Genomic DNA, 14,138 nt, shown 5'->3' on the forward strand with positions numbered 1-14,138 from the left:
ACAAGAACCACCAGAGACGTATACGGCCAACGGGCAAGTGGAGGATAAATAACATCGCTTCCGGGGTTTTTCATTTTTTTTTCTCTTGAAAAAACGAGAAATGCTGAAATACATGTTTCGTTGACTAAGTGCTCTCAATAAGATTGTCGGCACTGTTTCTTTTATCTTTTTTCTCAAAACTCTTGGATTACCATGTGAGGGAAAACATAAGTAGTAACTATGTTACGACCGACGGAGCTGGGAGTTTGTTCCCTTTTCTTTGCCTATGATTCAATCCGTTTAATCAACCAACCCCTGTCAGTCTCCAGCGCTCACATCAATAACGAAAAACGTGGGATATCAGAGGCCAGACAAGGCGCCGCGATGACCAGTTAATATTCGGATCGTGCATTCAGTACATAATACTCTTCAATATTGGAAGACAGATTTTAATATAGATAAATAAGAGCTATGGTTCCACATTCTGACCTTAAATTACACAGATCCGTGAGCGCTTGCTTGTTTATCACTTGCGTTTTGGTTATACTGGATGTCAAACCAAATTCTATATTCAGGAAATATGTGTACGCACATGGTGGTATTTCCCAGAACGAGTGATTAATGGTTTTGTTTTGTTATATACCCTATCATACCCTATCCAATTACATGTTATTATCCGTGCATATGCCTTCATCATCTACCCTACTTACCAATCTATAAGAATGCGCTAATGAAATACTAAATATTAATCGCAAGAAGAGAATTTCTTTGGTTCCTTCTAAAAGGCTATAGAGGTATGATTTTATTAAAATGAGAATACTCCGATTGTAAGGTGATCCATCTTTTTAAATCCGACTCAGGTAATTTCATATTGAATGCCAGGGAAATTCGGAAACCTTGATTGCATGCGACACGATCCGCACGCCGCGTTGCTACCACCCAAGCTCGCCCCTGGCTTTAAAACGGACAGATTCGGACAATAAAATCCACGATTTATTCCAAATTCGTATACATTTGAAAGAAATTAAGCCACGGGAAATTGGAATAATGATATCAGCTTAGTGCATGTATTTTTTGGTGAAGGGATGGGTGGGATTGGAAGGTGAGGTAAATATTATGAGATTAAAATCACGGAAACAAAATTCTTTATAAAGCAGTGAATTGGTGCATTGACACTAATGCTACTATGTATATTTAAATGTGCCGTGTGTTGGAGTTTTTGATGATTTTTTATACCCACCATTTTTCAAGAATATATATATATATATATATAAATCAATGAAATGAACTGAGAAAACAACGGAATTCGAATTGCAGTAAATATATCGGTTATAAAATCCGGACTAATTACAAAGGTTTCTCACAACTCTATATGCAGTGCTAGGGGTGTGTGTATTCTCATAAGGTGCGGTAAATGGGTAAATAAAAATCGTTACAGTATTAACATCAAACTTGAATACGAACATAAATCTCTCATTGTCAATCTCATTGCACTATGCCGTGCGTTTCGTCGCAAATACTCGGTGTCCGTATTTCGTTGTACATTATAATATATGTCTGTATATTGAGAGATTTGATTAAACAGTTCGTAAATTAAGTTTCGCCATGTTGCGTGTAAATTACAATTGTTATGCTTAGCCGCTGATGTACTGGGGGTCCCTCTTGCCGGAGTAAAATTGGGAGTCTTTCTTGCCACTGATGAACTGTGGGTCTCGTTTGCCGGATATGTACTGCGGGTTTCGCTTCCCCGATATGTATTGCGCCGCTCTCTTCCCGGAGATATATTGTGGTTCCCGCTTTCCCGATACAAACTGTCCGGCAGCCTCTCGTTTGCCACTGATGAACTGGGGCTCAGGGTCACGTTTTCCAGCAAACCCGTAACCAGCACTGAGGAACTGTCTTTTTCCTGGATAGCCGTTACTTAGAAATTGCCTTTTCTCTGCCGGCTCTTCTATTACCTCTCCTTCAGGTTTTTCGTAAACGCCTACAGTTGTGAAAAACAAATAGGTACAAAAGTGTTATAAAAAACGTGAATTAAATAGTATCAATAACTGTTTTTATGATAATTCAAACATCAGCACTGTCATGATTGAAATGATTGATAGTCAAAAAAGAAAACATGATAATGAAGCATATTTAGCATGATATTTTATTGGTTTGACGGAGTTTCTTTTTTGCAGATACGACTCTCAATTTCGTCTACTAGTATTTCGCAAAGGGGAGGTCAATTGGGCTACTGCGACCGTTTCACTGTTCCTTTTAATCAGCGGAAACCCAATACGTCGTTTTATCGGATTTATATAAACCTATTCGGTAAGCTCTATAACAGAAACCCGACTTTGTTTTAATTTCGAAAAAAAGTATAGAGAAGAAAATGAATTGAATTAAAAGTAGAAACCCGCTGTGATTCAGGATTGGAAAAACAAGTCCGAAGGAGATGAATCACGCCCGTTGACAATTATCCCATTCGAAAAGTTTCAATTGAAAAAATAAATAAATGAAACTGGATTATATATAAATGTGCTTGATCAAATCTAAACGTTTTCACGAGCAGGGAATGTACGAATGACATGTAGGTTAATTCCGGTATATCAAAGATTAAAATCACTCCCAACTATACCTTTAGTTATTTAAATTCCGAGACTTGGGCAATTTTGACTTCTGTCAAGAAGGAAATTGATTTATTTCCGTCGCGCGAAATCGAACATTTTCGACTAGGAGCCCAGAACGATCGATGACATTTTATTCATGATCATGGGACGATGTTTCACATTTAGTCAACCGAAGTAATCACTATTGGCGATGTAATTTAAGAAGGGCATTCCAAACGAATGAAGAGGTTCGGTTTTAATTGCTAATGCGAGATACTGGAATACACGGTTTATATGTTAAAGGGTGGATAGCCTACAGTTATCGCAGTGTAGGCAATAAAGCAAAACACGTAAGAGACGGGAGAAAATGTTTATTCATTCCGATTGTATCTGGCGAGTCTAAATAAGTATTTGGGTCAACATCGCGTTACTATGGTAATCGATATTAAAACCCGATTCTTCGATTAACCCATCATTCATTTTAGAGATAATGGACTAGTATCTTTATCGTATCTGTCGAATCTTAATAGCCCTATTTCCATATATTAGTCGGCGTGGATTCTGTTAAAAACACATAACGCAGTAAAAGTTGCCAAAGTTACCTGGTAGATAGTTTAAATCTTTGTAAGCTTCTTGTTCCTGGGCACTTGCTAGAAAGCAAGACCAAACAAATACGATCACAAAAAGACACGTTCCATATTTGTAACTACAGCGCCCCATGTTCGGCGTTATTTCTTCTATGTTCTTTTTACCTGCAATGAGTAAATAAAGTTGACTAAATATACTGAAATATACATTATTATTATTATCTCATTTACATAGGATTTGCTGGTCACATATACGTGCTACCTTTGCATGAACATGATATGTATTCTCATCTTATGTCGAGATCTCGACGTACAGCACCGCCCCATAAAGCGCTATTTCGTCCTTCTCAGACAATTTAATTACTGAGAAAATGTCAAGTTTAAGCCTCACCCCAACAAATTTCACCGAAATCTGATCCACGCGTCTATAGTAGTTGTTTTGACTAAAGTGCCGATTTAATTACTTTGCCTTTAAAGTACTATATACTTCGGTAAACCACTCTGAGCGGGCTTTCCTATGACATACAACTAGTATTAAGGCTATACAGGATTGGATATAAGGATTGCAATTGAAACATTCGCAACTGGTGAGAGTTTCCCATCAGGGAGGAAGATCCCAAAATGTTGCTCGTACTACATTTTTGTAGTGAAATAAACAGGTAACTGGATAGACGTGGGCCCACGTGCGTACTCTACATCTGTCTTTAGTGTACCTTTTACGCACTGCATCGCCAAATTCAGTTGATTTCGTGATCGACTAACTCGATCTGTACGCGCCGGAGCGTGAGATGGCTTGACTGACAGGGTGTATCGACATGGATGGAATGACGGTAATGACCACAATGTAGAGCTCGGCATAATTTGAACGAATTGATAAGTTTAGACAATATTATCAAACACGAAAATTGGAGAAATTAGAACTACTTATTTCTCTTGACGCTGGAGCTGCAGGATACATTCCGACCCTGTTATTTAAGGGTCAACACACGCGTTTGACAATCCGAATTCCCATAATGCTGAACCATGTAATTAGTACATTTGCCGTTTTGAATAAAGAAATTGAAAAAATCATTCTGTCGTTATATGTGAGATCGAAGGTATCAGTTCTGCTTCACCCTATTTTAACGCATGACACGTTCACCCCCTGCCATATAATGAAACAATCCACATTCGCTGGCCTGCGTGTACGGCTTCTTCTCGGGGAAATCAAAATGCGATATTAACTTAAAGAGGCTTACAAATGAACAAATGGCAGATTCTAAGTCATTAGTGGACTAATGCATCGCTGATTACATTGAATCGTTCACATACATCGTCACACGTTTGGCGGGAATTATTAATTTTTGTTGTGTAATTAAAATCATAGCCAGTTTTTTTTTTTATTTGTAACTGATTATTCCTAACATTTACTAACAGTGGAATTAACGCGGATTATTGTTAAGAATGTTAAATGTATCTCTTCACGAAGCCGCAGCTGTTACGCGAAGGGCAGTGTTATCACAGTGAGTTCACATATATAGCAAATAGACAATTACGTTTTTTTGAATTGGATTTCCAGATTTTCTTAGCCATGGTCCTGAAGGTATTCAAACAAAAACAAATCTACGATTTTGTTTTATTTCTCACCGGGGCGTCTTCAATTTAATGGGAAAATCAAATTAGATAATCATTTAGCTATCTGACATTTGTTGCATTTTTCAATCTATAAATTTCCTAAAAAAAAATCCCACACCCATCTCATTTACGGAAATATCTTTGACTTTGACGTGACGCGACATGGCGCCACACTCACCGCCCGCGCCTTTTTTTAAATTGACTTTCAAACGCGCGCTGAACAACGTAACATTTTAAGCGACTGCGCGATTATTGGCGACGTAAATACATGAATAGATTAATAAAGAAATGTTCACAATACAAATGACTTGTATGCCATTTGTCAATTACACGTTGATTAGTTGATTAACAGGTCACGTGACCACGCACCATATACATAACTGTTGCAGTCAGACAGTGAAGATGTATGCACGTATCACCCAGCTTGGCGACGCAAAAAAAAAAAAACAAGTTAAAATTTCTCTCTCCGAATGTTCCTTAAAAACGAACCATTGTTACGTATTCGCGGTAATTACTTTTCATAGCGATTGACGCTGAAAGACGAATTCAAACCATTAGTGGAAGAAAATTGCGAATTTGGGCAGAGATCATTGACGAGTTGAATAACAGTAATCAGACATATAGTTCGAGGAGCATCGTGTGTTCAATATGATCCTGATGAAGCCATATAAGATCTGCATTTCTATTGCCTCGATGGTTTAACGTTGTGACGGCTTGGAAAATCCTACTACCCGAAGAAACTGATACCCAAGTTAGTATAATCTAGTATTTTGTGCACGTGTGATTAACATTACATTTAAGGGTTTATTATTAAAAAACAAATTGTAAAGCATTTGCAGCGGCAAGCTACGTGCTATAATACAACGTTTCATATTTCCATACGATTGTTCGTTTCACCTAGGTTCTCGGTGTGATCAGCACACCAACCGATACTTCGGCTGTTTGATCATGGCATTTTCTACTAATATCTTTTTTACGATTTCTATACATTTTCTAGCATGAATGTCACGACTCCTACTATCGTGACCAGTATGAGGCCACCGTAATACGGCTACGCAGTCTGCCCCATCCATTATGGTCGAATCATCGCAATAATTACCGGAAATGAAAACCTGGAATTGACTTTATTGATGATCATGTGTAATGTATGCAATGTTACCCTCGGTGTGCTTGTTTGTTTGACTAGAGTAATTATCTTTCCTTGTTAACAGCCGCGACCGGGAGGCCAGTGAAAAAAAAATGCCTGTATCACAATGAAAACAACTTGTTGACAAGTATAAGTACTGACGCCAAAAAAGCCCGAATTATTGAACCGGATGCGTTTTAAATGTCGATGAATCATGAAAGTTGCCATGATCATATACTCGCCTCTAGTGATTGTATACATTAAATCAACGAAAAAAAGACACATACGAAGCGTCCACAGGCATATAATAATTTAACCGTTAAAACGTTCACAGTACTCAGTAAGAGATTAGACTCGAAACTTATGGCATCGTGACTGGTGTGAGTGTACCAATTCCGTATTCAGCGGACGTATGGAAAGTGTAAGTCGACGAGGCTTTAACTATTTAAAACAACGTCCAAGTTGAGAGTTGCACATTCTGTAAACAAATTGGGGAACGCCGACTGACCACTGTGATGAATTATCAACAGGATAGATTGCGAGCGGTTTCCCGTAGAGGCTGCGAAATACTCGAGGCCAAACGTTTTAGTGCTTAATAGCGTGATGCATTGCTTCGATGGTGTTGACATTTCTAATTTTGTCCACATTATCGACAACTTATTAATGGCATCTATAAACATGTCAGAAACGAACACACTGCTAATTAGTAAATACGAGAAAGAGCAGTTTCTTGACGCTGTTTTTGTTCAGAAATAACGTTGTTTTTTTTTTAGCCGAGCATAATCATTAAATACCAAGTATAGTTTCTCCCTGACTAGCAAGACTGGCGCCAAACTTATTGCCTAGTGCAGAACGGATAATCAATTAACCCATGTTCGGTTTCCATAAATGTTAATTACTGCCCCATAATGAAACCTTGTTATTAACACGCACGATATAGCCATATTAATAATTACAAATGAAACTAATTAAAATATAACAAGTGGTCAATCTTGTAGTATTTCAATACATGCCATTCCTTTTTGACTCTGAGTTTAATCAACTTTATCATGCGAACAAATAAAAACACATTATGCTTGTCGGTGCGAGATCTTTTAATTGTACCACTCGTACCCAAAGTTGTCGGCGCGCAATTTTATTCACGCAACATATCAACTATGGCGCAAGGATTCTATAATGCCGTAAATTGGAACCTACTCTAGTGAAATGAAATCAGGGAAGTATCACGCTTCACCAGTCTGCTCACATATTAATCGACGTTTCATCGAGTCATTCATGTCCTATTCGTTTCAGATTATTTTCTAGATATTTATTTTAATTATCGCTACAATTGATAATTGTGTGAAAATATCGTCATTATCGAAAGCTGTGTGAAATACGAAGTATAGAAAACTCAAGGTAAATGAGTTTTTAAATTTCTGCGCGTTATTTGTAAGACAAATGTCACCATTAGTCACTTCGCATGATTATTAGAAACCAATCTGTACTTTTTTAAATATTTTATAGTGTGTATTAGTAACGCAATCCTCATCCCTTAAATCTACAAGTCAATAGCAATCCCCATATCTCTAGGGTCTGTATCTTTATAATTGAAGAACCGTCGTGCAATATGCCGAATAAAGGAATCGAGTGTGAGCGATCTCTCCTTTCCTCTTTCTCTCTTCTCTCGCGTGTTATTTCTCTTGATGTGACTGCGCGCATTAATATCATTATGGGACGCGGTTGATATGAAGGAAAGCATGCACAATATATAACTTGCGGTTAATTAAATAGAATCGGCACACACGCGGAATCTAAACCCCAACTACAAAACGCTGCGATACGGTTATTGCTAATATCATACAACGCTCAAAGAACGAATATGGTACAAGTTTCATCATAAAATCCCGAACAAACAAACGCTTGTAAAAAAAACACACAAAAAAAAACCAAAAAACAAATCTGCACCTCTCTAGTTACGGGTGTCAATATATCAATCTTTACTTACCAGTCGTCAGCTACAACGTTTCCCCCTCAAAGACGCTGGCACACAAAACAAAGCCCTCGTTTATCGACTCAAACTTGAAAGAACGGCACAACGTCGAGTTTGTATATATGTGATCTATCAGAAGGGGACGCGCACACCATATAGCAAGCTTCTGTTCCCAGTGTTCCGTCGCACTGTCGTACGTAGTGAAGCTGTGCACATATTTATATATATGAGAGAACGCCCCCTGTTTGGCTGAATTCTATGTATTTATTTTCTCCTATGTCATAACCGCCCGCCCTAATAGATATTTTTATTTAAATAACCAATAGGAAATGTGCACAGCGAAATACAGTCACTGGGGAGGATCAATAGAATCGTATGCCAGATTCGAAATAGCTACAATTATCATTTAAACAGCATCGCGAACCTATCAAGCCAATGAGCTGTATAATGAAACACGGCGACTGTTTCGACGCAAGGCTTCACCCATCTTCAAACTCAGACCATCGTAGTTCATTCATGATTTAGATGTTATGCCGTCTTTTACGACATGGCTCAGATTTGCTGGGATTTCGAGTAGGTTTTCCTTCTCCTCGAGAACACGTCCCGGGAGCAAATAAACGCGAATGTTGAAAAAGATTGATGAAGGGGAAAATTAAGGATTCAGAGCGTATTTAAGATACGCGGCGCCGAATCCATTTAATTTGGTTGTATATTGGATGCTTATGCCAATGCGTTAATTTAACGTTGTTTTTGGAGAGGAAATGGGGTGGACTAAGTACGCGTGAATTCCGGGAATCGCACCAACTACATGCGAGCCGATGTCGCTATATTAATAGTCAATTAATAGTAATGAGAAGCGCCAGGAAAACAACAAAAAGGAGATTAAGAAAACACATCTGTGAAGCAGATACATTTCTCGCCTATTTCATCAACCTCTGAACTAACAAATTTCTAACGAGACCTATTCACGTACGGTATTCCTCACCTAATAACTGACTATAGCCACACGTATGTAGCTAAATAACTCACTGCGGCAGGTTTGAACACAATTAGCGACAATCGCGTCAAAGCTGTGAATACATCATAAATTGCATTGCCGTTAAACCTTGGAAAGTAGCCACAATACTACAATCACAAATTCCGTGTTAGAAGCACGAACGAACAAACATGTGTAAACGTTTTCAAATACAGTATGATACGTCTGTTTCACAATAACAAGTATAGCAATAGCCTACGTGTGTCTGGGGTGTAATCAGTGACACAGAACAAAAAAACGATCTCATTAACTAAACTATTATTTTGTAGTATGCTACACTAAAACCTGACACGGCAACATCATTACGTCTAGGCAGTGCAATGTGTAATCATCCTTTAGACGTAAACCCCATTGAAAACATTGAAAGTATCGATGTAGCTTAACATCTAATTCATCCAATTTCATCTACCGCATCATTTTAATCAAGACACCATTAAACGACGAGGTTAATGTGGTAATATTGAGTCTTTCATAACAACGGTTTATATCAGATTCTATCGAGGCATTGGTAAGTTTAACGTTGGTTTCAAATGGAATTGATCATCGAAGGCAGTGTGTGCTATAATACTATTAGATACGGATTCTGAACTGGACAGAATAAAGGCGGGCTATATTTAGAAGGTTTGCAATTAAACTTAAACCTTTTTAATCATTTATTATTAACGACAGACGTTTTGTTTTATAGATTAGACACGTGTTTTTGATTCAGAATTAACCTATGAAACACAAATATTTCTAAAGAAAATAACCATTGCCACTTATATTTTTTTATTATTAAGTTATTTAAAAAAAAGATGACAAGATTTCTGAATCAGTCTTCATCTTTGTAATCAATAGTGATGATAAAACACACAATAATAAATACATCATCCTTTCTCCTAGCTGTACGTCAAATGACAATACTTATTACTCATTTCAAGTAACCCATTTTAAACATAATATTATCAAACATATTTATTGTCACTCTCTACTGTCATAGTCAGTGATGTCAAGACAATTGGACTGCACACATTTGAAATATATGGGTTTTTTTGGTCCTTGGTGTTCTGTGTCCTCTTTTACTTTAACACTCAAATATGGAAACTTCATTTGTAATTATTTTTATTTAAATTTTATCAAATATTTACAACTCTTACAGACTCTTCCAAACATGTTGATTCGTATGCTACGACTACATTTGAATATCGAAACCCCAGATATACAAATAAACAAAAGATAGAAAGAATATTTAACGTTTTCACTAGCAGCCTACAGAGAAAGATGAACATTTAACATTATCATGTTGATAGCAAATACCACGGACACCACCATCATCATCATCATCATCATCATCATCATCGCGCATATACGTCACAGCGCTGCTTTGCTTCCCGCTTACGATAATGGAAGTAGTAATTATTTACGTAAAGAATGGAGTGTGTTTCCTGATACATTTGAAATCTACTGATTTCACGCATGGGAACATTTTGTCCATCATTGCTTATCTTAGCTAAACAATTCACATTGATCACAGTCAGTTATTACAGTTTCACCTCAGGGAAATCCAGCAAATGTTCTTCAGCGGTATTTAGAAACCTTTATTACCATAACTTCACTATTTAATACTTCTCTATTAACTCTACTGAGTTTAATGTAGTTGCATCTTTCTTAACCGTGTGTTCAGGAAAGCTTTCCATGTTCGACAATTCTTGATTTAATGTCACTTATGTGATGTTATTTGACTATTTTCTGCTTTTGTAATTAATTATTTTATTCTTCTATCATGCGCACGTGTAAAAAGCGCAATATAGGTAAAAGAAATATTATATTAGCAAGTATTATATGCCACATTCTTTACTTAATTGGTGTTGTTATATAACGGTTGAACTGAATATTATGTTAACGTTTTTGCTATATGTTTCCAAAATATACTTTGCTAATTTTGAACCAAATGGACATAAATTTTCATATCTCGATTATAATTTTCAAAAACAAAATATGGACAAATTATGGTTTATTTTGTTGGTGGCGAAATAGGTTAACTTTAAATTGATGTTCCAAAAATTAATGAAGTCAGTTAAAGTTATTTCATTTCGAAGATGTTTACACACAAAGAGTAACATATTTACATATAGTATTCATTTTTTGTCTGTAATTACGCATTCACACAAACAAGCATTCTAAACGTGAAGAAATTCCAATCTGTGTTTAGTTTAATTTTGAAATATCAATAATAAACTAATAGTTACAAAAATGGTGTTCAAAATTCAGTTTTAATGATTCGTAATTCAAATGCGTAAAAAGAAATCTAAGTCATTGGGTTGTCGTTATTGTCTCGGAGTCAATACAGATATGTATGTACTGTCAAAGTGGAAATAACAAGCGTTGATCATTTACAAGTATCGTATACCAAAATTTACAAGTAACACTTGTGCATCTAATTGGGTTTGTTGCATTTGTGTCGATTTCACTTAGTTTAAAAGCTTACCAATAAATATAGCTGGAAAGATTTATTGATGAAAAAAGTTGGATTTAACAATTGCAGTTTGCAGTTATGTCTTTCTAAATTCAATTTTCAAAGACAATATTTGACAATGTACAAAACGCAAACAAGTGTTAGATCTGAAAACGCAAATTAACCAACTGGCAACAAGCATCGTGAAACTTGTCAGTTACAGTAAAATGATGGCACCAGTGGAATACTCCCTACAAGCCATCATGACGTCCAGGAAACGAAAACATTAATCGACAAAAGGAAAGAAGGAAATGAAGATATTTCAAATTCTTAGTTTGTAAATCTTCATTATTCATGCATTTTATAACCACCGCAAGTTACAAGCAAATTTGCTAGTAAGTCAGTACTATTGCTACAGACATGCATGAATAATTTCCGTCAGCAGGGTGGAACTCGCCGTGGAAGAAAACAGTATTTTTTAGGAGTAAACCACACTACAGATTTTTGAAAATCGACTATCACAATCTGTACGTCATTTTGTGTGTTACTGTTAAACAATATAAAAATAATCATCTGTTCCACACGTATGAAACAATTTCCCGGTCTTTATTTCTGCTATTACAATTTTATCATGAAATTTCTACAAACTGTTTTTTTTCATACATAGGCATTGCACGTAAGTCAAATGGAATATTACGAACACAATTCCGTGCAAAGGTTTGTAGACAAGATGGATAACACTCGGGGGTAATACTTGTCAAGATGACAGACACACGATCATTTCACTGTTTATAGCCTGCCCTGCGAGCTGGCCATTCTATGAAAAAAAAATATCGAATACAAATTTTGTGCAGTAAGATTTCTTGTATATAATCATACATTATCAACGCACTGGTTCATCATTTTGTGCACAACTTCGTCGGCGCCACATGCAAAGTACTGGACTCTTGCCTGAAAGCAACATTGCTAACTGACACGTTTGCTCGCTAACGCACTGCATTGGTATTCGATCATTATGTGCGGTGGCACGATATTCATGTGTGTACTTAGTGATTCAAACGATCTACGTCTGCGGCAAACAACACGATTTATTCGACGATTCTTGGCCTGCATCTCAGTAACAACTTGTCATTGTAGTGACCATGACACCATTTGTAATAATACCATACACCTACGTTACTGTACCAATATCTGGACGGTTGTTAAACATGCTTCGCTTGGTTTATTTAAACATCAAATGATATCAATGCGTGGTAAAATTCATGGTGTTAAGGACAATAACAGACACGGTAATTGCTTGGTACAAATCTATTAAGTATCTTAATCTGCATACTAATTAATGTCACTCAAGAATAAAGTCTTGTTCTACTGGTATCAGACACTCACAATTTTAAAAGTCGTCTATCATAGTTACTGCAAACCATACTATTTTTGTTGGCCTACGTTGCCTGGACAACGTTACACGAGTTGATGTACTGCGACTGAATATCTTTTTTAAATTGATAAAAAAAGAACTGAGCACATGTGCCCATATTAGCTTGAACATTGAGTGATGCAGCATAATCTGAGCCCAGCAATATGTATCTTTCGCGTATTTAATCAGTGCAGTGTAGATAATGTTTATTTGTTATTTCATTAACAAAAATAATATATTGTGGAAAACAAATGCATATATAGGTAGAAGAGATATAAACCATCGTCTACAATGCACACAATGTCTAAACTCTGAGACTGCTGCTTATACCAGGGGTATACGTAACCGCAAAAGAAGCAAGACCGATTTGTCGGTATATTCAGTCACATTTACTGTGAACGAAAAAAGCAATCGAACCAGCAGTATTGTGATTCAGCTATGCATGTTTTACTAACAACTTAGAAATATTGCTACCATAACAGAGTGTTACATTTGAACTATCAATATAGCCGTTTTGTTAGCAAAACAGTGAGCTATTTTGCAATACTGTTGTAATTCTACGGCTGGATTGCTTTTTCGTTCACAGTAATTTGAAGACTTTGCGACCGTCGTGTATTTTAGATATTTCAGAATAAAACAAATGTTCAAACTATGATAACTACAGAATTGTGTTATGTAACGTGACGTTTTCAACAGTTATTATAGCGGAATGCTTGGTTTGTTTTTAAATACATGTCCAAGACAATTTCAGATGTGATAACAGTTTTTTTTCTCCATATTGCAAATGTATTCTGAAGGGTAATTTTTCGCATGAAGACTTTTATCGGAGAAAAAACACATCTGACAAACTATTAAAATCTTATAAAGCAGACGTTTTCCACATACAAACATTTACTGATACAGTTTCACCGTCAGAATAACAAAACGAGAATCCTATCTTTTAAAGGACAATTTTTTTTTACATTGAGAATAGAGCGATTGAACCGAGAAACAAAAGGTCACTTTTCCATTTTTTACATTAATGACATATACACAGACAGGAAATTGCATTGAAGGAGAAACTGAAATTACACAGTATGGATAATGCAGTGTTTGGGTATTCACTGCGTTACCTTCTGACCCTGGTCAATCGACCGCGTTGCTAGATAAGGTATTTCATTTCTGGGAAATGGTTGAAACAATCAAACTAATCCGAAACCTTTTGTCCTACAAACCTATGCCGGCTGGGTGAAATTTTGTATAACGCAACGAATGTTAAATATCTAAGATTGTTATACAGTAAACATCGGTCTTTGTAAATAAATGAAATTGACGCTCTTCTGTATTAATTATTCCTCATCTGCGCACGGATTAAATAAAATACTTTTAACCGAAGACTGAGATAT

The 14,138-nt window shown here is 36.4% G+C and overlaps 1 protein-coding gene across 1 annotated transcript; it reads right to left on the reverse strand.

The window, feature by feature from the left end:
• Positions 1–954: 954 nt before the first annotated feature.
• Positions 955–8,062, reverse strand: LOC100376517 (uncharacterized). The gene is made up of 3 exons (XM_002734602.4): positions 7,885–8,062; positions 3,173–3,322; positions 955–1,963 (listed from the first exon to the last, which is right to left on the reverse strand). The coding sequence occupies exons 2-3, from the start codon at positions 3,288–3,290 to the stop codon at positions 1,614–1,616; spliced, it is 468 nt and encodes a 155-aa protein (XP_002734648.1). The 5' UTR covers positions 3,291–3,322; positions 7,885–8,062; the 3' UTR covers positions 955–1,613.
• Between the last annotated feature and the right edge of the window lie 6,076 nt (positions 8,063–14,138).

This window comes from Saccoglossus kowalevskii, chromosome 3 (genome assembly GCF_978046115.1).
Source record: "Saccoglossus kowalevskii chromosome 3, keSacKowa6.1, whole genome shotgun sequence".
Taxonomy (NCBI): domain Eukaryota; kingdom Metazoa; phylum Hemichordata; class Enteropneusta; family Harrimaniidae; genus Saccoglossus; species Saccoglossus kowalevskii.